This window comes from Trichogramma pretiosum, unplaced genomic scaffold, assembly GCF_000599845.2.
Source record: "Trichogramma pretiosum strain Unisexual culture from Peru unplaced genomic scaffold, Tpre_2.0 scaffold7, whole genome shotgun sequence".
Classification (NCBI taxonomy): domain Eukaryota; kingdom Metazoa; phylum Arthropoda; class Insecta; order Hymenoptera; family Trichogrammatidae; genus Trichogramma; species Trichogramma pretiosum.
Genome location: NW_019641639.1, coordinates 2,227,687 through 2,254,961, shown reverse-complemented (window position 1 = coordinate 2,254,961; position 27,275 = coordinate 2,227,687). Strand labels below are relative to the sequence as shown.

The window sequence follows — 27,275 nt, the reverse complement described above, 5'->3', positions numbered from 1 at the left end:
AGACCTGTCAGTTTTTCTGTATAACAAAAATTAATTCAATCAATACATTTTTTTGTATTTTTTGTCGTATAACCGCGTAACAATAGTAGATTTATGATTAAATTACATTTCTGCATTGGAAATCAACCTTTTTTATGCTTTTTTGGGTAACATTTTAGAAAAATGCAGTTTTAACCGTTAAGAAAACGCGTAAAAAATCTGGGACATTTTTTAAACACGTTAAAATTTTGGATTTTTCACATAAAATGCAATGCCAGATTTTGTCTAAAAAGTCATTTTCTATGATGAAATTGCACCTTCTCGATTTTTTTAATCTCAAAAACACCCAAAATCGTCGAATAGTCGCTCGCAAGCGAGCTAATCATATAGTTCGTTTTTTTAAACATGTGGCCGATTCTCTGTGAAGTCGAATGGTCAAAAAAAATTTTTTTCTGCAAATATGAAAAACATGTTGTATTTGATGTCAGATTGGTCCCAAAAAAATTTTAGAAAAATTGAGGCCTTCTATGACACTTTTTCAGAGACCCAAAGTTGGCCATTTTAGCGTTTTTTCGAAATTCATGAAAAATCACAAATATTCAAATAAATCCTGGATCAGTGTAGAATGAATCAAAAGTAAAAGTTTTGTTGGAAATTGTCTAAATTTTCAGAAAAAAGCATTCCAAAGTTATTGGAGCTACTTAAAGGCATATACAGTGGAAAATACTTAAAAAAAAACAAAAAACAAGAAATTTAATCGAGTTCGAACCTAACTTTCATTTCCAAAACTATGTAAAAAGCTTCCTAAATATGTCAACTACTGCCTGATAAAGTTTTGTAATGGGTCTTACAATGTAACGCAATGTAGACAACAATAAGTGTCGAAAAACGTGCAAAAAAGGTCAAAAATAGGCCCAAAATGCCTAAAATCACCAAAAACACCCATTTTCAGACCTTTTTTGCACGTTTTTCGACACATGTTGTCTACGACTTGCGGTACACTGTAAGACCCATTACAAAACTTTATCAGGCAGTAGTAGACATATTTAGGAAACTTTTTACATAGTTTTGGAAATGAAAGTTGGGTTCGAACTCAATTAGATTTCTTGTTTTTTGTTTTTTTCAAGTTTTTTGCTCTTTCCACTTTCCTAGATAGTTCCAATCATTTTGGCATACTTTTTTTTTGAAAATTTGGACAATATACAACAAAAAAGCTCATGGGCACTTTTACTTTTGAATCATTCTACACTGATCCAGGAATTATTTGAATATTTGTGATTTTTCATGAATTTAGAAAAAACGCTAGAATGGTCAACTTTGGGCCTCTGAAAAAGTATCATAGAAGGCCACAATTTTTCTAAAATTTTTTTGGGACGAATCTGACATCAAATACAACAAATTTTTCACATTTGCAGAAAAAAAATTTTTTTGGCCATTCGACTTTACAGAGAATCGGCCATATATAAAGATGGGATTAATCTTGTAGAATCGAATGAAAGTGTTAGTTTTAGCCGCAAAAATCATTATCATCAATAAAAAACGAAAATTCGATTTTTTTTATAGTGTCAAAATTGATGGAAATTCAAGAAAAACGAACTCGTATCTCACGAAATTTTATTAGAACATTTTCCAAACATAAATATTGTTAGAATTTTTTTCAGTATAATTAAGTAGCAGTATTGGTTCTAATAAAAATATCCATTATCAGCGTAAAAATCGAATGTTCGATTTTTCATGTGTGAATTCAATTGAAAATTCAAGAAAAATAAACCTGCTGACCTAATCGAATTCAAACATCTGCTCAATACATGTATTGTTTTATATAAATATTTTGCACAATCGAATAGTAGCATAGGTTTAAGCCGGACAGTTCGTTATATGTATGCACTTCATCGATTTTGGGTCGTTTGTATCGCATTCCGCAGTACCAGAAAGTGCGACTTATGACTCGGAAAAGCGGGTACAAATGTGAACTTAGCCTAGTGCTATAAAATTGAGTGTGATACTCGTTACGCTCGAGCCCTAAACTACATCGCATCAAAAAGTATGCTAATTTTAACTTATTTCTCATTTTAAATGAACTTACCTATTGTACATGAGAACATCAGGCTTCCACAATCGATGAGGAGGTATCCTTAAGTCTCGCACATTTCCATACTTTGAAGGATCCCATACCATATTTACGTCGTTCCATTCCTGAAATAAGAAATTTTAATTAACAGTTATAAAAGTTAAATAAACATCTAACAAGTGTGAGGTAAAAATACGCTTTATTTCACATGATTTTCAAAAAACCAAAACTGATTTACCAAAATATCTTTGTTTGATTTTTATTGTATCAAGAAAATCGATTTATGAATAAAACATAAGAATTCATTTTCAGAAGATGATATTTTGAAGTAAATAGTTGGATGCTATAATCATTTTTAAAAAATTAAATGAGTAATTATTAAGAAATACTTAAAAAATTGAAAGAAGTATTTCCAAAATATTAATTTTTTCACATCACCCCCCGCCCAATCTAGTTTGCATTTGCTTCAAAATTTAGTGCAGGTTTTAGGTGGAAAATATGGCATAGAGTAGCCGATTAGAACACTCATTAAGCTCCTTCCCAAACTTCAAAACTTTGTATCAAAATACGGTTAGGTAGAGAGACTCTTAAATAGCATATTGTTCATTATCATTATAATGTCGAATTTATTTTGGTTTTCTCGCGTTTTCCGTAAGCCTAGGTTTTAGACCAAAAAAATTACGTTGAAAATAAGAAGACCTACCGATGAACAATGATCCACTAACAACGATCGCTAATAAATCAAACGTTTTCAAAATAGCCTGTAGGCCAAAGCAACAGTAAATGATTATGGCAGCGATCACATCAGCTGTTAATAAGTGGGTGAGTAATAATTACGCTGCTCACCACGTATTGAAGTGGTAGTTTTGTACTTGTGGTAGTTTCGGTGAGCGACACAATTTTCGCTGATTCTGCCTTGATCAAAAGTCGTGTCGATCTGAGACTGGGGATCATGTAGAAGGTGAATCGAGCCTAGGTCAGCAGGTTAATAGTATTGGTTAGGTGGCCCTGGTAGAAATGCAACATTTTTTCACCATTGGTGTAACACTGTTTCTCATAAAAAACGGCCATTTAATGGCAATTCATGGCAAATGACCAGTAAATGGCTATTTTTTATGAGAAAAAGCGTTACACCAATGGTAAAAAAAATGTTGCATTTTAATCTTTAGAAAAATCAAAAAAGATTTTAATAGTGCTTCACAATAGGCTTTTTTCTCAGTTTTTTAGTGCTGTGATCAGAATTAAAATATCCGTATCTGTTCGCTTCTTGCCAACTTTCGTCTATACGAAATAAACCATTCTCGACAAGTCCACTCTGAGATACTTTTAATACCTGGATCATGAACAGCCTAGAAAAACTAGAGATAAGTCTCGACTATCTTTTAAAAAAATCCGTGAAGTGATAACTTTCCATTTCGACAACACGTATTTTGAATTCAATGACACCTTTTATAGACCGACCTATGGGACTACAATACGAAATTATATCTCCTCATTGGCTGCAGACTTGGTGATGGAGGAATTAAAAAAACATTTCACGAGCGTGTTGAAACAGCTCGGCTGCATACCACTTTTCTACTATAGGTACCGTCCTATTTATCACCAAAAAAGACATCAAATTGGCAGTACATGAGTTCATCTCGTATAATAAAATTAAAGTTCACCTACCCAGTTAAACAGAATAGAAAACTCAGCTTCTTGGACATGACTCTGATAAAAGCAAACGGCAAAATACTCACGCACTGGTACCAAAAACCGTCTAACTCCACCCGGTTGTTCTCATGCTACTCACGACATTATGCATAACAAAAAATCAACATTATATACAACTTGGTGGACAGAGTGACTAAATTATCGGACCAACAGTTCTACTCAAGAAATATCGAGAAATAGCAAAATCTCTTGAGAGATAAAGATTACCTGATAGCGTTTATCAACAGGCATATTTTCAAAAGACTTTGGGTTCTCAAGAATTTAAAACCAGAAACATGCCGCTCACATACTATGAGGACTGTAAGTATTGTTGTGCGTGTTTTGGGGTGGTGGCGGATTAATTGATTAGTGCTACTCTCTTATGTAATTGTACACTCAATACGTACACTATAAGGCAATTGAATCTGCAACAACCTTCAAACATAAATACAGCGAATTCGGAGCCTCTGCCTATGCTGTTCCGTATATTATTGTATTATTATTGACGCCTATAGGCACATATGGATAAAAAGCGCGGGTAATGCCCCAGCGCCACGCGCGGGCAGCGAAAACGACCGGATTACTCAGTTTTCAACTCGCTCACAAGGGGTTGAATAAAATTCAAAAAAATAAACCAACATAAGTTTTCGATAGGTTTTTACCTCAGCTTTCTACTGGTGAAGTCCAAAATGCAAAAATATGCCTCTATAACCTCAAAAAATGGACTTAAAGATAAAATACGTTGTAACTTCCAGAGTTCAACTCCGATTGACTTTTTGCCTAGCTAGATCGAAAGATCTTGCGATTTTACATTAGAAACTCTAAAAAAGGGACTTTTTCGATTTTTTCGAGCGGTGAAGAGAGAAAGAGCGCGCGGTCGGCCGTTTTCGAGCGCCACGGCCGGTTTTTTCGCTACACTTTACATTTTCTTTATTTATCACGCGTTAGGCTTTCACCATAAAAATAAACAAATACATGAATTTTGTGTATTTTTTTCTCATCTTTCCAATAGTGCAATTAGTTTGAATAAAAGATTATCTGTTTTGCTCACGATGTATAGAGTAAGATAAATTTTTGTGATCTTGGTGAGCAGGTAATAAATAAATTTATAGTCACAGAGGGTTGTTAGATTGACTATTTTTAATAGTTAGCGACGTTTCGATTAGCTTTCCTAGTCCTCATCAGGCTTACTACATAACAGAATAGGTACAGATGTTAGAATGTCATAAAAAAATTGTAGCAAAAAATCTTCATATAATATATTTACCAAGCGTTATCCAAGTTAAATTGCCGGTATTAACCGTACAATAGTCAGATTCTTACTAACAAGTACCGTTTACAAATTATGTCGCTAGGTGAAAAATAGTTAGCGAGAGACGAAGAGAGGGTTGTAAATATGGCTTTAGAATTGGATGTCCTATTTTTTGTTGATGTTCGATTTGTGTAAGTTAATATATAACATCTCTGAAACACGACGTTTAGTAAAGTTAGCTTCCCTGTCAAGAACTTTAACATTCTGCCACTCAAAGTCATGATTATGTACAGAGATGCGTTTCGACACCACCGATTCGTCATTATTTTGTCTACGATGTTTGTCAATTCTCTTTTTTAACCGTCTCTTCGTCTCACCGACATACACAGCGGGGCAGTCCTTACAACTAACAAGGAGACCTTCTCACCTTCGGGTCATGGATTTGGCCCAAACTTTTTCTGGTGATTCAGTACAGTTAGAAAACATGTCCTGTTATGTTCGCTTATGTGAATATGCCCCAGAAGCCTTAGATAAAAAATAAAGGGCCAAATAATAAAAATAAGCGTATAAAGTGCAATTAATATTCATTTCCTATCCACAAACTATTATAATCACTTATTTTAGACACTTGATACTTGAAAACATTACATTTCATTGTTAAGAACTTGTTGGATCTCCATTGCTTGTATTAAAATAATAATTATTTGAAGCGTTTAAGGCCATACGTATTGAAATTTAACGCTTTATAATGTCATAATTGAACAATATTGCAATGTTTTGGGTCATGAGTGAGATCCAACAACTTCTTAACAATGAAATGTAATGTTTTCAAGTACCAAGTGTCTAAAATAAGTGACTATAATAGTTTGTGGATAGGAAATGAATATTAATTGCACTTTATACGCTTATTTTTATTATTTGGCCCTTTATTTTTTATCTAAGGCTTCTGGGGCATATTCACATAAGCGAACATAACATGGCATGTTTTCTAACTGTCCTGAATCACCAGAAAAAGTTTGGGCTAAATCCATGACCCGAAGGTGAGAAGGTCTCCTTGTCATCCGGCCGTTTTCTTGCCTTGGCGCGTGACGCTGGAGCATTACTCGCGCTTTTACCCATATGTTGTACACACAGGCAGTCCGACTTCGCTGTATTTACGTTTGGAGGTTGTTGCAGATTCAATCACTTTATAGTGTACACAGTACTGTAATCTGTGTTTGTTATTTACATACCAAGTGCGAGAAGCCGAGTGAATACAGTCGAGGAGATTGTTTGGCAGTGGCAGTGGCAGTCAGTGCCGCGGCCACGTAGCGGTCAAGGGGATGATATGCAAAGTCCTTTTCAACATATTCGCCCGTTTGAGGCTTATTACGTGCTGAGCAAGCTGTGTGGGTAACAGGGTCTCGCACAGTCGAGCAGAGCTACTAGTCTGTAATGATTCTACTAGGCTGTATTAGGCTTATTACAGCCTAGTAGGATTTCAATACAGTCGAGGATGTTAGCGCTCTCTAACGGCATTGAAAAGATTCACCGCTATACTGACCGAGAACCAGCGTTATGAAAAACTTTCCGGAACATGGCTGCCGCTGTCGTCTGCCGTCACGGTTTTATCATCTGATCCGATGCTGCCAACTCAAACGTAGGCGGCAGAACTAGAATAATGTTTTGTATACACGCTGTAGTTTTATTATGTGGTTTTTCTTCATGGATGAAATGTCAATTACATTTCTTTAATTAATGTAAGATGTAAAAAAACATTTCATTTATAAAGAAAAACTAAATAATAAAACTACAGCGTGCAGACAAAACATTATTTGAGTTCTGCCGCCTAGGTTTGAGTTTGCAGCATCGAGTCAGATGATAAAACCCCGTGACGGCAGACGACAGCCATGAAGTGTGTCAGACCGGCAATCTACTAAGATTCCAAGGCCAACAAAAAAGAAGAAGAAGAAGGCAGACGACGGCGGCAGCCATGTTGCGGAAAGTTTTTCACAACGCTGCCGGGGACGTATCTCGCGCGCTCGTAGCTCATAACCTAGCATTGATCTATCAAACAAAAAAACCTCCGTTGATGAAGATGAACTTTGAATTTATGTTTGCGATTAATGCTTCACAAGTTTACGAAGACTATAGTGGCAGTGACAGTGATTTTAAAAATGCAGATATAAATAAAGAACTGCAAGAATTGGTCGAACAAGCAAAGTCGAACGTCATTCCAGTGCAGTCCGCAGCTTTTTATTTACATGCTAAATAACTTTTTTTTCATAAAAATACATAAATATGCATATTTTAGCTCCTCAAAACGGGCGGATATGTAGAACAATTGTGTACACATCAAGAGCTGTATGCCGTGCTGTTACAGTCGAGGAGATTGTTTGGTTTAGCGCTCCCAAATGCTTGTCGCTGAAGGTTCATAGACTTATACCAGTTAATTTAAGTGTTTGTAAGTATTTAACTAGACAAAGTGCTTTCAAATGGGGTATTGAAAAAGGCTCTTATGCCTGTTTTCTGAAAAAAAAATTTTTTCACTTTTTCAGCTTAATACTGTAAATAGAAATTTGTAATTATTTAAGCCCCCTTTGAGCCCTTAAAAGAGTAAACAACGCAGTTTACTTCTTTCACTTGAACGCTAGAACTTAAGGTGGCTAGTCAATAATCATAACAATAGGCACCGAAGCGACTACTTTCACTTTTTCATGTTATGCAGTTGGCACATTTCGTAGTTTGCGTCTGCGCCTTGAGATGGCGCGGCATTGGCGAAAACGACCGTCGTCGCATTTGCTGAACTAACCTTTACAGAACATACATTTTGACAAGTTTTTATAAACATATACAGTCACTTAAGAACGCGCAAGTGGCGCCAAGCGGCGGTTACAGTGTTGCCAACTGCTTGAAAATTAACGAACGATAATCTACTCACATTTTGTTTAATTACTAATTAGTTAGTTCGATAAGGGGTACTTTTTAATATACCAATTGAAAGGTAGTGACTTGAAGCATAACATACTCGTTTTTGGTTAAGATCTGTTGTTTAATAAAAAAGTTATGGCGTAAAATATAAGAAATTATGGTGGCCTCCCATAAGAGCCCATGCTAAATTTGCTATTTTCAACGGCTTCGTTCTCAAAAATTAGTTTGATAACCCATGCTGAAATTTTTACAGCATATCAAGGGCACTTTAAATGACATTTCTGCAAAGTTTCATAAACATCTGTTATCGACCCATTTTACTGACTAGCCACCTTAAAAAAGTAATCTATGCGAATTACTCTTTTAGAAAGAGTAAATAAAGTAGATAACTCTTTTTCGTAAAATTCTGAGTGGAAAAAAGCGTAATTCATTCCAATTACTCTTTTTAGCAGAGATTACTTCGTGCATAAGAATATTGCGCGCAGATTACTCTCTTTGAATATTAAAAAAAAAAATTTTATTATCTATACATGAGTATATTAAAGGAACTTATATAAAATATTCTGTTATATCTATATCTATATTATTCAGTTAACCAGCTCCACAAAAAGCTTCAACAATTTAATAAAAACTATTCATGTAAGTGTGGCTAAATCTTTTAAATAATTTAATTTTTATACTTTCAATAATGAGAATATTTTTCGTAAAATAGTTTTAGCCACACTTACAAGAATATTTTTTTTTAAATTGTTGAAGCTTTTTGTTGCATTCGTACTGAATAATAAACATATTAAACTAATATAATTAAACTAGTATAAGTTTCTGTAATATACTCATTTATAGTATATAATAAAGTTTTTTTTTCCCCCATTAAGTACGGGACGGACACATTTTTGATACTTTTTTGAACGGTTTTACTTTTGCTGAAAATGGGGTCTGGAAAACTTGCAAGTAAGCATATTCTACTCAAAATTGAATGAACTTTCCAAATCCGGTGTCAGATTTTTGATATAACAAACAGGTCAAAAGATATGGATGATTTTATAAAAAAAATACGTGATTTCGAAAAAAAATTTTTCTTCTTTTCGAATTTTCACATGAAAATCTTCTAAATCCTGGCGTCTTTGGTACAAATAAAGCATCCGTGGATCCTTCTCTTAAAGTGATGATGGTTCCAATTGGTGAAATATGATTTTAAGTATAAAAATGGCGACTCGAACACGAAATATATAAGGAAATTTTTGGAATTTTTAACTCAAAATGATGGATTTGAAGAAAAAATTTTACTGATGAATGAATTCTTTGATAAATTTTAAGAATCTATCGTTTTTAAGTTAAAAATTCCAAAAATTTTCTGATATATTTTCGTGTTTCAGTCGCCATTTTTTGTACTTAAATCATATTTCAGTAATTGAAACCATCATAACTTCAAGATAAGGACCCGTAGATGCTTTATTTTTACCAAAGTCGCCAGGGTTCAAAATATTTTCATGTTAAAATTCGAAAAGACAAAAAATTTTTTTTTCAAAATCACGTTTTTTTGGATAAAACCATCCATAACTTTTGACCTGTTTGTTACATCGAAAATCTGACACCAAATTTGAAAAGTTTATTAAATTTTGGGTAGCATATGCTATTTCGCAAATTTTCCAGACACCATTTTCAGCAAAAGTACAACGGTTCAAAAAAGTATCAAAAATGTGTCCGCCCCGGACTTAATGGGTTAATATTCAAAGAGAGTAATCTGCTAGCGATATTCTTATGCACGAAGTAATCTTTGCCAAAAAAAGTAATTGGAATAAGTAATTTGCACAAATTACTTATTTACTCTTTTAAAAATAGTAAATAACGCAGATTACTCTTTTGATGATCGAAAGTTACTCTTTTGGGTTTATAGTGTGCCTTTTCACTGACAATTCGGAGATGTTGGTCGAACCTCATACTGGAGTCAATGTGTAGGCCCAGGTAGCGGATGCAGAGGGACGACCTTATACTGTAGTCGCCTACTGTGATTGTGATCGTCTTAATTTTCTTCCTGCTAATGATGAGTAGGGCCTCAGTCTTATGGTCAGCCGTTTCTAGGCTGAACTCTTGAAGCGCTCCTCGCATCTGCGTGATGGCAGAGTTCAGATCGTATTCGATTTCCCACAGGTGCTTGGCCACGGCCACCACGGTGATGAGAATGGCGTCGTACATAAAGTTTCACAGGATGGGGCCCAAGACAGACCCCTGAGGTACGCCTGCTGTGACTCTGTAGTACTCTGAGCAGTCATCCCTATTGTAGTCAAGCTCCCTCGCTGAGAGATAGCTGCTGATTATTCTCAGCAAGTACTCAGGCGTGCGCATTCGGCGTAGCGCCGCGTGGATGTTGTTCCACCGAGCCGAATTAAACGCGAGGCATCGAGGGTCACCACGGCGCAGTACTTCTTGGAGCCGTGGTTCCATCTCTTGCCCGCGATGGCCTGTCTGGCGGTGGCGATGACGTTCTCGATGGCGTTTATCGACGAACACCTCTTCCGAAAACCGTACTGGTGATCTGAGAGGCCCCCAGGGCTCTCAGTTATGGCTTCCAGGCGGTCACAGATGATTCTTTCCAGGATCTTGCCCACTGTGTCAAGCATACATAGTGGCCTATACGACGATGGTTCTTCGGGGGGCTTGCCTGGCTTTGTCAGCAGGACGAGCCTCTGTCGTTTCCAGCACGCGGGAACGACACTGGTCCGTAGGCACGCCGTGTACACCTGCAGGAAGATGTCAGGGTGCGTGGCAATGGCGATCTTGATAGCGGAGTTTGATACTCCGTCTAGCCCAGGCGCAGTGTGATCCTTGATCCTCTTGCAGAGCTCTTCGGAGCTCTTCCCGAGTGACGGTTGGTATAATTTCTCCTGCCTGGAGTGGTGGTGGTAGAACTAACTCTTCAGGCATAAGAGGGAAGAGGGCAGCCACTATGCGGTGCAACAGGGACGGAGAGCTTGGTGAATTTGCTCTCGGTGATCTGAGTCGGGACATGACCGTCTCGTATGGTTTGTCCCATACGTCCTCGTTGACCTCGTCGTATCGTTTGTTTTAGCACAGGCGCTTGCTGGTCTTGATAGCCATGCGCAGGAGACGTCTGACGGAGGCATAGCTTGCTCGGCAAGCATCTTCATTTGGCCGGTCACGCGCTTTTTTTTTCTACTTCACCCCATTCCGGTAGCCCGCCGGTAGACCGGTAACCGCCGCTAGGCATTGCTTCGGTGAGGCCGGGGTTATTTGAGCATTTTGGCTACTTCGATGTTAGCGGTTTCCATACATCCCCCATCCGTCGCATAGTGATATGCGACTATTAGGGGTTTAGGGGTTTTCAGTTTTTTCTTTTTCGTTTTCAAAATCTCCGGGACATAATCTCCCGGGAAAAAACAGGCTCGAAAAAACACACTATCACGCATCCCACACACACTTATACACATACCAAACACTCAATCACGCATCCCAACACATTATCACGCATCTCAAACACACTATCACGCATCCCAAACACACCATATATAATATACGTAAGATGCCTCACATCGCGTCGACTTCAGAAAATCGCGTCGATTTTAGCTAAACGTGGCATTTCGTTAATGGTATCTTCAAAACGACCTACAGGACGCTAAAATGATCGTAGAGAACTTTTTTTTTTTTAATTTCTCATTGAAAAGAGTACTTTTTGACGATGCACTTTGCATTGAGATAACACAATAAATAAACTTCAGGTACACGTTGAAACGATTCATTTTTTAAAGAAATTCATGTAAATCCGATTTTCTTCGAGCGCGCCAAATTTTTCCTGCTTTAAAAATCCCCTCGGTGGACATTTTTCTTGTTAGTACTTGTCTCAAAGAAAAGAAAGAGACCGCGGGCGATGGTGTTGAATTTAAAAATCGACCTCGACCATGTAGTCGAAAATCCGGTAAAATGGACAAAAAACAGCCAAAATCCCGGCTTTATACGCATTACGTGGTTCCATAACTTAATTATGAGCTCAGGTGGTGGTTGAAACATGTTTATTAAACTATAAGTTGATGAATCGTGGAATTTAGAATCTCAAAACATCATTTTACCATTTTTGGCGCGTGGTAGAGCGAAAAAAAGGCGAATTTGAGCAAAAAACAGCTAAAAAAATATTAATCGACGTTGAGGAGACAGTAGGAATCATTTGTACGCGCCTGCCTTGAACGAGCTTTCACTTTATACATGAAACTAACAGAAAATCACTATTACAAATCGATTCTAGAAAAAAGCCTAAAAACGGTCCACCCTAATACACATACCAAACACACTATCGCGCATCCCAAACACACTTATACATATACCAGACACATATAATAAATAGAAAAATATAAAATAAAATTCGGCGGAGATTTTGTCCCGGAGATTTAGTCGCGGAGATTGTGTCGCCGGAGATTTTGTCAGTGGAGATTTTGTCACGCTCCTGGTTTAGGGACTCATCTTTTCTACGTGTTGAACCTCCGTTCCCTGCGCGATGCCATCTCTTGATTGTCGTATCCCACTTCCGGAGCCGTAGATCTCTACTGCATGGTCACACATTGATATCGTCTCCTCCTGAGTTAAGTACTAGAACTTGCTTCCCAGTGCCATCTTGTGAGTGTGGTTCTCGCTTCTGTCGCCACCCGGCAAGTGACCAGGTTGACAGGTCAGCTTCATCTTGTGAGTTTGGTTCTCGCTTTTGACTTCATCATGGGAGTGTGTTGTGCTTCCCGTCTATCGCCGGCCTTGTGAGTCCTCGCCTCGGACTCCTACTAATGGTTATTCCTTTCGCTTCCGGCTCGCACAGTGATCTGAGTTTTTTACCGCTTCGGAGGCTGATGACATAGCCTGGATCTTCTTTTTTTGAGTAGTAACAGCTCCACTTCGGGCCCAGGCTCGACCGCACCAGGCGGAAAAACGCGACTCAAAAATTCGTCCAGTAGGAATCGAACTCACGCCCCACGGCACATGCTTGTATCAGCAGGCAAGAACTATACCCACTGAGCCAAGGAGACCGGTGTGTGTGTGTGTGTGTGTGTGCATTCGCTTTGTCCATAAAAAATTTTCCTCTGTTATTATTGTGTTTACACATATCGATCTGCAAGACCATGTTCTCTTAAGTCTCAATAAAGAGTGAGTTTAAAATATTGCAGAGCTCCATTAATGTTTCTCACGCGAACTGAAGAATCTAAAACACTAGCTAATATCACACAAGCATGCTCTATAGAGCATGCATACTATAGTAGGACTTCTTGAGGATGTCACTAAGCGTGTATCTGCAAACGTTGCTGCCCCTGTTCAGGAACCAACTGTAGTGACGACTACAAGGTTCTCATATTAGGCCTTATCGCGCACTTGGCGTAGGAGCGTAACTTAACTTCAACGAAAGTTCGCTTCACAATGTCATGAAATAAAAAATAAAATAACTTGAGTAATGTGTTGTACTGCAATGCCACACAACGATTCATAAGAGTAGGTAAAGCTGTTTTCAATATATTGTTAGTGACATAACCGAGCGAAAAGTAGAACTCTCCTGATGTGCACCTCTATTCGTCTAACAAGGAGAGTCCTTTATGTCCGGGTGATCAAATATCTGCAAAATATTTTTATGGTCACGTGGTACCCAATGATGAAACACCCAGCACTTAGTTTGATCCAATGGGAAAGTAAACAACACTTTTAAGCATAATGAACATTAAAATATTATTTAACATTAATAAGTACCGTATAATAGCGTATCATGGTATCAGGCTAAAACAGTCAAGTCCAACTGACTGAAAAGTATTAACACTTTGACCTTTTCATAGATTGAACACTTTTTCAAAAAATAAACACTAGCCTTATTGGTATATCATGCAAGTCTTAAGGAGCGAACCAATTTGAGCTAAAATTAACGTACTTTACTATAAATACAGATACAGAATATGAAAAAAATTGTTATATTATTAAACTCACTGTTCCTTATTTTTCACTAATTTCTGACATTCACTTGCAGTGATTTCCATGTTTTGAGTGTCAGATTACCTTATCAATGATGCTGCGTCAACAGAATTTTTTTCATCTGTTAATTTTAGCTCAAATTGGTTCGCTCCTTAAGACTTGCATGGTATACCAATTAGACTAGTGTTTATTTTTTGAAAAATTGTTCAAGATATGAAAATGTCAAAGTACCAATACATTTCAGTCAACTGGACTTGATGGTTTTAGTCTGATACCATGATACACTATTATATGATATTTATTAACATTTAATAATATTAAAAACGTCATTATGCTGGATGCTAATGTCAAAGAGCTGTTTACGGGCCTATTTGATCAAACTGACTATAGGCGGTTTCATCATTGGGTACCAAGTGACTATAAAAAAATTTTCAGGACATTTGGTCCCCCGGACATGAAGAGCTCTTCTTGTAAGTTTTTACCACTGCTCATCAATAGAAACCTGGTCATGTCTGGGTAGCTCGTGCACGAATCTAATCGTCATACTCAGAAGTCTTTGCAACCTTAAGTCGAAGTACGCCAGCAAAGTATAGTAAGCCAGACATGTCCAATCGATGTATGGCAGAACATCGACAAAACTAATATTTGCTCAATTCACGCAAGATAAGCAACGCAGTTAAGGCAAGATACATTGAACCAATATCGATATCGAAGTAATATTCCAACCAAACGTCGAATTATTTAACAGGACAACTCCAAGAAACCTTACACGATCCAACAAAGAAATGAAATGATTATTAACAGTGAAGAAAGTGAAAGAGATCTATTGTACTATAAATTATACGGGGTAGCAAAAGTGATACCCTCAGTTTTATCGAGGTTCAGTTATAGGTCAAGCGTTTACACACTCAGAGCGAGTCTATATGAATCATCGTTCATTTTTGCGATGGGCGCAACACTTTGCTGTATGTGTATTTACATATCTATCCACCAATTTTACTAATTTTAAATAAAAGCATTTAAGTAAAAATCAGGTAATTTTTTCAATTCATACTTTATCATTTCTTAAATTCTGATTAGCTTATTGCTATCGTAATTATTTATAAATTTTACATTATTAATAATTATATGGTCACATTATTATTTTGATCAATTTCAGAGGAAGTTGCATGAATGATTTTTGTTGCATGAGTGGCTTTTGGTATTTAAAGATCCAAAACAAACATTAAGCAGTTTTTGGCTTGAATATTTATCAATAAATAATATAGTAAAATCGTAAGATAATATAGCACCAATTACAGAATAAATTTAAAAGCAATCCGTTACTTGAATTAAAAATATATGAAATAATAATAAATACTCACCAATTTGAGCCACAGATTTGTGATCAGCAGTTGGTTTTTCTCATCCTGAAAATAAATAAATAAAAATTATAGAACATTTGGTTCCATTTGTTGGCATGCATTTATTTTTGAGCTCCTTATATTATAAAGAGGTTGAAACTAAAAATACTAATAATTCATTAAGTTGTTTATAATTTATGAATGAATATTTACATTTTTAAAATTCTAAATACCAAAACACTACGTTTACCATGCAAATAATTGTTCAATCGAAGTATTCAAACGAAAAGAAATATTTTTTAATATATCATAATAATTCATGACTTCGTTCCTTTATCCAGCAATGACAGTGTTTCTTCTCGTTTAGTCCATATAGAGTATACATCAAAACCTGTTTCTTTTTTCATTAAATATTTTTCCTTTGTTTAAAAAATAATTCAAAAGTACTCGGTAAAAAAATGTATGCATACGTATAAGTACACACTTGAATGGAATATTTGAATTTATTATTTGAAGCAGAAAAAAATCAATCAAAACAAATCATCATCGAGAATAAAAAAAATCAAACGCATTCAATGAATGAGACGTACCTTTTAGCTCCGCAAAAAGAAAATAAGGTATATTTTTATTTTAAAACAAAGATTGGCATGTTACCTTATGCATGTACTATTCAAAAAAGTGAAAATTATTTAGACTCATTTCCGAGAGAATATTTTGAAAAAAAAAAAGAATAAATGTTTTATTAGAAAAAAATTCTATATGCGTTCAAAGTTCAAGTGTGGCTTTGCTTTTTAAATTTATATTTACATACCAAAACCTCAACTCATGTATAGTAATTACATGAATTATCGATGCCATTACTTTCAGAGTATCTAATAAAAATCACAACAAACGAATTTTATAGAAAATGAAAAGAAAAATGTTGAAAATTCTGTCTTAAGAACTTTTGATTAAGAGAAAATACCTTTTTCTGATTGTTAATAATAATTTTCAATTGTTATAATAATTTCGATTATTGTTATCATTTCAACTGATATTTAATAAAAAACTAGTTGAATATCGTTATAAACTCGTCTAAATGTTAACACAATTATATCCGCGTTGGTTTTATTTTTGTATTAACAATCAGTTGAATTAAGTTGAAATTGTTATTAACAATAAGAAAAAGGCACGATAAAAGTAAAAACAAACGATCCCATTCGTAATATTTTTTGACGGCATCTCAAATTAAAAAAAAATCGTCTCAATCGGTTGAAAAATGACCGAGATACGTCAATTTTTTTTTTCTTAATTACATTTGAACTCTCGGACTTAAACGTCGGGACGCCAGCGAGCGAGACGCCACCCCCAACACTTGACAACGTAGAAATTGCGGCTTTGACTTTGTACGGTTTTATTATTGTTAAGATTTCGAGAAATCAAAATTATCATTATGCCATTGTAAAATATAAGTATTTAAGAATGTAACCACGTTGGTTTGATTCATTAATTGTTAATAACAACGAAGCAATGATTTTAAAAAAAACCTATTTCTGTTAGAAAAGCACTTTGGCAAGTTTTTTTTTTTTTTTTAATCTGCGTTTCAATGTCAGCTATTGAACAAAAAAAAATTTTCCGGCTAACTGTTATAATTGACTTTCTGGGTCTATTTGTTTATAACTTAAAAAGTACCGAATTTTCATCGCATTGTTAAACGTATGTTTTTTCGATTTTCCGTCGAAAACTTTTTGCTACGTATAAGTATAAGTCTTAAACTTTCATTTGCATGTCGAACGGACTCGCTATTGTTATTAACAATCGAGATATAGCTTAGGTTCGAGGGAGAGTTTTCATAAACAAATGACTGATTCTCGGAAACTATACGTCCGATCTTAACTTTTAAAAGTTCATTGTTTTTGTCAAAAAAGACCTACATTTTGATGTATTGTAAGTTCTGATTGAACTGAAATTGTTTATAATAAATGAAATTGAAAAAATGGCCATTTTAGAGGGTTTTTTGCATTTCCCTCGGTAAATAATTAACGTAATCGATCGTGGTTAGGCTCAAATTAAAGATCTAATTAATTGCTACAGCTTTTATTTGAACTTTTTTTCAACTGCTCTTCATGGAAAAGCTACAGAGGCAAAAATGTGATTTTTCCACCCTTCTAACCATCCCGCTACCCCAACGGCAACTCAAAAATTTACGCAGCTAAGGGTACTTGTTCAACTCATCGAGACCAACATATCCCATATGGTACGGTCCTGTCACTAATTTTGTTCAGAAAATTTTTAATTTGACTGGACTATGTGGGGTTCATGAAAAACAGGATACGCACCAATGAAGCCTCGGCTTCGTCTCAGCCGATAATTACATGTGCTCTGAGGCTCTTCTGTTTTTGCTCCCTAGGCACGTTATATACTAAATTTCAATATTTAGATGCATTTGTATGTGTATGCACAATGTGCATTGCACATGCGCCAATTTTGTTTGAATATTAATTAATTGGCCGAGTTTATAATAATTACCCTCATTACTACGTAGGATATTAGTAATCAGCAATGTATTAAAACGATACTGTGTGTGTGCAACGTTTCCGTTGTTATATAATTCTCACCCTTGCAGCCATGATAATTGTTATACTATGTATCATATTATCATGTATCTAACATTTCAATGGCATGGTCCAGTGCTCCTAAATAGTTAATAAGCTATTTATGGGCGTTACAAGTCTGGTTTTAAAAAGCTAAAAAAACGACTTCAATTTTACAATAAGAAGCCAGAGCGTAACTGCAAAAAACAAAGACTTGGGATAATTATGGGTTTCTTCAACACTTTACATCAGGGTATAAAATCGAGAAATAGCTTGCTCGTACGCGCATACATCACGCTTGAACGACGTCCCGCGACGTCCTAACCAGGTCATGTTTGTGACGATGTACACACTTCAAAGGATTCGAAAAATAGCGCGCGTTAAAAGAAAAATAAAAGCAATGAAATTTCTATCGATCCGCGTATCGCAAGACAGATTATTTTTGGCAACAACGCGATGAAATCTGTTCGTTTCTTAGCGTTTATAATTTTTCATTGTTTGTCGGTTAAGGGTAATACAAAGTAGAGTCATTAAAAACTGTGAGTGACAAAATGTCTAAGAGTATTTAAGTGACCTGTTAAATGCTTCTTCGTTCAATTTTTATAAATATATGCATACTAAAGAAAAAGAGAGGTATTAAACAAGGAGTCTGATAGAATCGATCTTGATTGCTTCTATGATAGCAAGCTTAATACAAAGTGAACGAATATATATATTTCCTATGTATATAAAACAGCAGAAGCATGAGCCTTTCGTGAAAAAAATTCTAAGTGCATATGTATAATGTGTAGAATACAGGCACAGTTATAAAGTGCGCGAGAGGCAGGTGAGTAAGCTTCCGGTGTAGTGGAGGCTGGCACAAGGGCTTCGTTTGTATAGATATAGAGGTTCGTTGGACGCTATTGGCTCTAGCTGATGCTACACTTATCGAGTGTGCACTTTATTAAGTACAATTTATCGACGTTATCACCTACCCATTGAATTCTTTCTACCCTTTTCTCTCTCTCTCTCTTTCTCTCTCTTTCTCTTTCTCTGTCTGTGTCTCTACCTGTGCACAGCAGTTGAAGACACCGATTGACAACGATCGCTTCGATCTTGTATTCTTTCATTTGCTATTTATTTGCTCCTTCACAATCTTTATAACTGGTTTTAGAATAAGTGTAAAAAGTCGAGAGATTGAAAGAGGAAGAGAGCATAAATAAAAAGGTCCAGTTTGTACCTATGGATTTTTTCACGTCGAGTCCGTGGGAAAATCGCAGCGAAAATAGCAAGGAAATGTTTGAAATTGAATATCTGAAAAAGCGTCGTTTCAAATTTGTTTAAATAGTGTAGGTCGAAAGAAGAGGAAATTTCTCATCAAAATAGTTATTTTTCAGAAGACCGTTTTTGATTTTAGCGAAATATATGTTTTTGATTATAGCGAGAGAATTTATTACAGCATCTACGAATTTAGATTTCTCATCAAATTATAAATAAAAAGTCATTTTCTCCATCTTTTGCTTAAAGCCATATTTACCCAGTAACATAATAATTTTGTTGTTGTTTGAATGACTTAGCTGGCTTTCTTTGAAATGAGTTGTTTTGAAGCTCGCCCCTGTTCATCTCAACCAGCATCAGTCCTTTCGCTTGTGATGCACTTTTTGATATCGAGCTCGAATAATTGTTAAACGGTGCTAACTCAGTATAAAAATCAATGAGAGAATATAATCGTTATATATTTTATAACAAGCTCCATGCCGCGAAAAACGAATTTCTCTACTTTTTAAGACAATCTACTATTATCACTATAAAAGTTGAATAATAAGTTTTTATTAGAATGTAAAATACTGAATAGAAAATAGGAATTATAAGAACGGATTTGCACTTTTTCCTTCGTACCTTTTGGCAGTTTGTATATCTTTTGGCTAATTGTTACGAGTCGTTTCTATCAATCTCTCGTTGTACCACTACATGAAAACATTATACATTATAAGTAAATACTTTCGCACAAGCCCGATAAAGTTCAGAGCTTTAGCAGTTACTATAAGATAGGTGTAAAAAAATTTGCCGGAAACAGTCCAGATGATGATAGCTTCATTTGTCGCTTCCAAGTGATGGGTAGAAAGGTGGGCTTCACATACTCATTTGGTGACAGTGTGCTCCAGGGTCTTTTCCAAATGATATTTTTTTTGTTTGCGAAGAATATTAAAATACCCGGTGTAGCGTATGCTACGCGACAGCGCTTAACAAAAGGTATTATTTGGGTCAGAATGCTATATATGTATACCCACAATGTAGCAATACAACTTTTTTTTTCTAAATTCTAGTTTGCTGTACTCATATATATATATATATATATATTGTGTGTGTGTGTGTGTGCGTGCGTGTGTGCAGCTTTTCTCCAAAGTCCGAAAGTGTTAGTCTGAGAAAAAGGGATTGTGGCACTTTCTAAATTCAATTTGCCTAAGGCATATTATTTACCAGAAAAAAAATATTTTGCAACATACAGGCAGAAGTCAAAGAACCATTGTTCCAAATAACAATGGTAGACAATTTTTTTGTTGGCGAAGATTAAAAAAAAATTAAGAATTTCTTGGCATATGTCAATACTTATGCTTGAATTGGGCAATGTTTTGTATGACGTAGGAAAAACGAGTATCTCTCAAAATTACTATCATTTCCGATGTAATAACACGGATTCAATCGTATGCGTCGATTTTTTAAAAGTCTTTTTGAAGTTAAAGTTTTCATCCTTCAGCGCAAAAGTGCAATTTTGTACAGTAATTTTTCATTATATGAAACCATTAATAATGTTGATATGTTAGTTTTACAATAAATAAACACAATCAACAATTATTTAGCAATTAAAAATGTGTTTGTGACTAAACTGTATATTTAAATTGCTGTTGGGACCGACGTAGGTATACCTCAGGGCCCCAATAAAACATTAATCAATCAATCAATCTCTCTCTTTCATCCTTAAACAGTGGGCTGAAAAAAAAACACATTCTTGGCACTCTCAACTGCTGGAAAGCAGACCGGGTATAGTGCATTAAGGTTATTGTTGTAGCGCTGGCTATGGTATTTAAAATAATCTGTAGCAGAGCATTTCTGCTACGTCGATGTTCGGTCATTTCCCTACACGATCCATTCACACTACATATATTGTGTTTAGAATCTCAGGGATCCACGTATTTTCAAATGCTGATACACGATAGATGCTTTAATATGACCAAAACATATGGCCGATTCTCAGAGAAATCGAATGGCAAAAAAAATGTCTGCAAATATGAAAAAACCGCTGCCAATGTATTGGCAAGTAGCTTCCTCATACTTTTTTTTTAACTTGAAATTAATTTGGAAATATTAATATAATCATTTCTAATTTGTTCACAAAACAGTTTGAATCATAAATTATTCTTGTTTGTGGAATTAATTGCCAACGTTCTTCTTTTCTTTGATATATAATTTTTATCGAATTTTTTTCACGATGACGTAACAATTAAAGTAGTTCCCGAAAAAAAAAAAAAATAATTTTCATACCAGCGGCCCGAAAGTCACTACTTCTCTGCCGCTGCTCAAAGCGGGAAGAGCGAATAATAGTATACAGGCTGATGTCGCGAAAAAAGAAAGCCCCAGACCACGTGTTTATCGGCCTGGGCTTCGCCTCGGACACTAATTACACGTACTCTGGGACTTTTTTGTTTTTCACGGGCTATTGGAAATATTAATATTACCTTTTCTAATTTCTTCACAAAACAGTTTCAATCATAAATTATTTCTCAACCAAACGATACGAAAAAAAAAAAAATTTCCCGAAAAAAAAAATTTTTTTTCGTTTATCAATAAATCAAACTTTCTGGCTTCATCCTTAATCCATCTATAAACAATGTTTTAAAACATCATAAATTTTGAACACGAAACAACATAGAACTAAGAAAAAAGAAAAAATCATAAAAACCAAATTTCATTATTAAAACGTAACTTTTTAAACTTACGGTAAATCTTTACACTTTTTATCTTAAATCAAATGTTAAAAGCTCTTCGTTAAAAAAAGTATTACTTTTATTTTAAAAAACCAGTTTGTTTTAAAACAAATATGACAAAACTAAAAAAACATGAAAAAAAAAATTTTTTTTTTCTCGAAAATCCCTCATAATTTTTAAATACTTAACACAGGACTAAAAATGATATTTTGGCTTCTTTCTTACAACAAAACGAATAAAATGAGACATCTACAGTAAGGATACGAACTACCGTCATCGATATATCACTGCGCACATCCCAACACACGCACACACACACACACACACACACACACACATACAGACATGTGTCAGCTATTCGATCTAGTTTAAGAATATATGTGTAAAAGTACTCTACGATTATTAGTTATGAAAGTCGAAAATCGGTCCGTCACAAAGCTTCCTCTATGAGGAAGCAATTGTTTATAGTGCCATACAATTCTCTAAATTTTATTAATATTTTTAAGACCACCTATCACGCTTGTTTAGAGGCCTGAAGTTGCCTTTTTTCGAAATTTTTGCTCGGAACATATACGAAAAAAGCTCATGGAAACAGCTGTGTCGCAATGCAAAATAAAAATTTTAGAATTTCGAAAAATGTAATGAAAAGGAGAGAAAAAATCCTATTCAAAAAAAAAAAAATTTTGAGTTCAAGGTATATATAAGCCCTTAAGTAACCTCAAAACACGAATAAAAAAATTGATGCATACGAAGCGCGTTTGAAACATACTAGTACTTCAAATTGGCCATTATTGAAATATGTTCATCAATACATCGAAATACAACTTTTTATCAAATGGCTTAATGCGGAAATCAGGAACAATTTGAGAGATCGGATTCAGCTCGGCCGATAATTACATGTGCTCTGAGGCCTTTTTTCGCTTTATCAGTGCGTTTACTATTTTTTATGAATTCCTCAGGAGAAATTAACTTTTTCGTTTTGGCCACCAGGACGAAAAAGTTTAACTTTAGCTCGGCCGGCATGAAAAATTTATTAAAATCGTTTTTACTTGTGTGTCTTACAAAACTATGGCACAGGGATAAAAAAAAGTATGATTTGTTAAATAAGAAATGATACATAAGCTCATAATGTGACCATCGTTGCGTACTTGTGGAAATTTCATTTTTACTATTATGAAAACTCTTTTAGTGTACTGTGCGCACATAAACTGTTTAAGATTTTCATACACGATCACGTTATGAGAAGTAAAATCTCGCTCTAAATGAGTCATACGTTACCAACACAAATCTATCAATCGATTCCGTGGTAGAAAATTAAGCGGTCGTACTGGTTTATTCAAGTCAGTTGGTCGTTACGACTGGGCAGTTTTAAGCCATTTTATAAGCCATTAAACTAGTCAGAAACTGGTTAGCATACTCTTTTGAAGCAACATCAAATTTTTAGGTTAATAAACACAATTAAGAGCTTTGACGTGTTATAATCGCTCTGATATATAACATACTATATAATAATATTATGTAATAATAGTGATGATATATAATAATAAATAAAATAATACGACCACGTACATGACAAAATCTTGAAGTAAAATTTTTAATATCTACATTTCATTATGTAAGTCTAAGGTGAATTTGGAAAAAAAGGTATTTGCTGGTCAACCTATCGCACTCACTACGCTCGTGCGTTAACCGCACACCATGACGCTATTAGAAGCACCTTATGCCAACACTGAAAGAAATTTAAGGCTATTATACTCCCGCTTGGTTACGAAATGTAACGTGGTGTGGTGGCATTTTCGCCCGAGACTTCGGTATCGTTTTAATCCCGACTGGAATGATTTTGCGCCAAAAACAAAATCAAAACTCGGCCAACTAAGAAAGATTCCGCGAGATGACGAACGAAAGTTGTATATTTGAAAATAATAGTATAGCCGGGCATATTGCGCTTCAGATGTTTGGGTACGAATCCTACCCAATATTGAACTGCATTAGCACCAATACAGTAATTAATTCTCCCTGCGCCAGACAGGGGCTTCATACGACTAGAGTGGGAACTAAACATACAAACACATTTTTTTCAGTGGCCTAAACATAAACTCAACACAGTGCTATAAAAAAGTACACGATACTTGTGACTCAAATAGCCCATTCTGAACACGGCCCCAGCCCCCTCGCTACGCTCGGGCGCTTACTGCACCGTGTAATAATGGCCTGCTTAAGTCACACGAATCATAATATACTATGAACAAATAGAGACATATAGTAATTGATTGTTGTTATAATTACTATGATTATTTTTTATTTTTATGCGTTTGAAAGTAATTAACTTTTTTTTATAGACATATAATCGATAAAAAAAATTGTTACATTTGTTAAGAATGTATACCTATATGGACTTTTCATCGCTTTCAATATTTATGACACCCTGAAAGAAAATAATATTTGAATTTCAACCAATAATAATATATTCAATATTTAATTAATAGAACACAATATAATAAATGTTAATGTATGTATTCATTTATGTAATAATTAAAATATGAATGTTATATTTATACTTTATCGATGTATATAAATTGTATAACATTTTTTTTTAAGATTCATACATTACCATGAATTTTTCCATAATTCCTTGAATACTTCGAATGAACGTGGAATAACACAAGTGTAAAGTCAGAATGAATTATAGTTAAACATTTTGAAAAAATAAAGGAAACATAACCAATTCTATGCATTATTTCTCCATGTAGGCAAATTTCACATCAAAATGTTCAAACTAAGATTATTTTTGTTCACGTGAATATGCAGAGAAAAGAAATCTACAGAGAAAAAAAGTTTCAATCACACAATTAATATTTTTGACAAATCATAACTGATTTTTCCACCAAATTTTTATTCTATTCTATTCTATTTTAGCATTCCAGAATGTGTACACCTACTCGTATTTTTTCTTTCGATAATATCGTTAACGTGAGTCGATTATACAGCTGAAACAGCAGATGTTGATTATTGTAGGAACATCTTGTATTGCTTCGACGATATGCACCGAGTGAATCTAATTTTATATTCTTCGATGCATTGACATTTATCAGGTAACTATACCGCGAATTTTCTAAGGATATATATGTTTATTTTATCTGCTATTTAATAAAATTGCAATTTTTTCTATGACACTAAAAATAATTCTTAATAAAACAGGTATGTATATTTAACTGTAACTTAAAAAAAATTTTTTTTCTTTTAGCCCGGACTAAATAAAAAAGGGGTCTAAGTACCACAAAAAAACCAATCATAGTATATATAGATCTAAACAAAATAAAATTTCCAAAATATCGAAAAAAAATTCGTCTCGATACGATCTAAATAGACGAAGATAGAAACATATGAAAATTGACAAAATTTCGATGAAAATTTTTGTTGCATAGTGAATTTTTACGGGGTAAAAATCTCGCCTTCAGCTCGTGCTGCAACCCCTCGTTTTGTAGAAAAAAGCTTATTCACACAAGTTGTATACAACATTTTATAGCATAACTTTGACTAGCGTCAAAGTTGCGATTTGTAGGTTAGACGGCTATAAATTTTTTTTCAAGTTCCTGCATAACGTATAAAGTGTGAATTTTTTATCTTAATGTAATAAATCGCGTTACAAAGTGGCTGGCGTCGGATCAATATAGTATTAATATAAGTTTAGATAGATGTAATAGAATTTGAACAAAAAATCAGAGTCGTCTAGTAATTTTGTTTCATGGTGCCCAAAAACCTCGGAAACAGGAAAAAACCCATAAATTGTTCATTTGAAAAAAGTTAAGTTAAAGAGCTTATCGAAAGACAATACGTAATGTAACTTGCTCTCCGTTCTATTTTTCTCTGCTTATGCACGTAAACAAGCACTACAATATTTACCCACACACACACACACACACACACACACACACACACACACACACACACACACACACACACACACACACACACATACACACATTTATAGCAAACTGGGATCGTATCCCAAAAATAGCTACACACACAACAATAAACGTAGAAACTAATCGTGCATGTATGTACACATAAAAGCGGAGCGTTTATAAAGAATGATTTATTTGATTGTTTTAGGAACGATGTTTTTTATTATACATATGAAAACGAAGGAAATATATAAAATAATAGAACATTGTACACACGATACGTATACTGTTCTTAAGAATCAGATTTACTATATGACGAGTCATCAAGAGTAATATTAATAATATAATGATATAATGGTTATGATAACGATAAGCTATACTGATATGAATAAAAGTAATAGTAATTTCAAGATTTAATGGTACTCAAGAACCCTGAAAATTGTCGAAAGCTACATGATATATATTGTAATAATCTATGAATATAATATTATATAATGTGTGGTTGTGTCATGATACTTTCTCTCTCACATCATCATCATTATGTAGATAATCTTAATGTTTTTTAATCCCAAAACTTTTCAATACTCTCATTCACGTCATTCAAGAGAATGTGTGTATTGAAAGACGTTATGGATAAATCATAAGATATATCCAGTATTACTAAATCTTGCAGTACAGTTATACTCTGTCTCATATACGTTATGATTTACCCTCTCTTTAATTGTATAAATCTAGGACATTTTTGCTCGCAGACGAGCCCATTTTTTGATAGGTTGCTCCTACTTTGTTATGGTTATTGTATGTACTTATGTCATATATGCTTGAAATGTATTCTGTAATGGTAACTGCATGTAATGAAACACAACTATGTTATACTTAGTTAATATTCCGCGGAATCAAACGAGCTTCATGATTATACACCAGTTTTCACTAAATATGTGCTACTAAACAAACTGATTATTTTATCAATATGAGCTCGTTCGCTCTCTCGCCTACTTAGTATTTGATGATAATGTATGCACATAGATTCTTTGATTTTCGCATTTCACAATCTGAGCTTTGTTACTTAAACGACGTTTCAAAGATTTCATTTCCAATTTTTTTGAATTTTGAAACTCTATAAGACTGGCCCCAAAATTAAATGAATCACTTTTGCTACCTATTACAATCACGCTACCCTTGTACGTGTAAAATGAGTAAATTATTAGACAGGTTAGAACATTTCTTGCCCAGCTTTTCGAAGTAAAATGCAAAAACCAAAGAGGCTGAACTCCGGATTTTCACTTATCAGCAGCTATTGGCTGTAGTTTCTTATGCATCTTGTTTTCTTTTTCCAGCTTCTTTTTTACTTTGAGCTCTTTTATCCTTCCAGGCGACGAATCTTATATTTCTCTTTTGCAATCATATTGTATCAGAAGCAATAATAATAACAAAAACAATAATAATAATTATAATTATAATATAATATAATATAATTATGGGTCAGATTCAGAAATTTTCAAATAAATCTGCGGGCGAGGTTCACGAATTTTCCTGAAATTTTGATATTTTATAGTACATGATAAAAAAGTGCCAAAACCAAAATTTTGGACCCCCTCCCCCCTCCTACCCCCCTCCTCCCCTATAGACGTCC

At 34.7% G+C, this 27,275-nt stretch overlaps 1 protein-coding gene across 3 annotated transcripts in view; it reads right to left on the bottom strand.

The window, feature by feature from the left end:
* The window catches only part of LOC106648986 (acetylcholine receptor subunit alpha-type acr-16-like), an 84,609-nt gene that overhangs the window by 14,483 nt on the left and 42,851 nt on the right, over positions 1-27,275 (bottom strand). For 2 of the 3 annotated variants that reach the window (XM_014366239.2, XM_014366248.2), the window contains 2 exons: positions 15,221-15,265; positions 2,066-2,175 (listed from right to left, as the gene is read on the bottom strand). In XM_014366239.2, the coding sequence (XP_014221725.1) occupies positions 2,066-2,175; positions 15,221-15,265 (155 nt within the window). Of the gene's footprint in view, positions 1-2,065; positions 2,176-15,220; positions 15,266-24,348; positions 24,582-27,275 lie in introns of those variants that run through there. The other variant, XM_023459604.1, reaches the window with a different exon arrangement.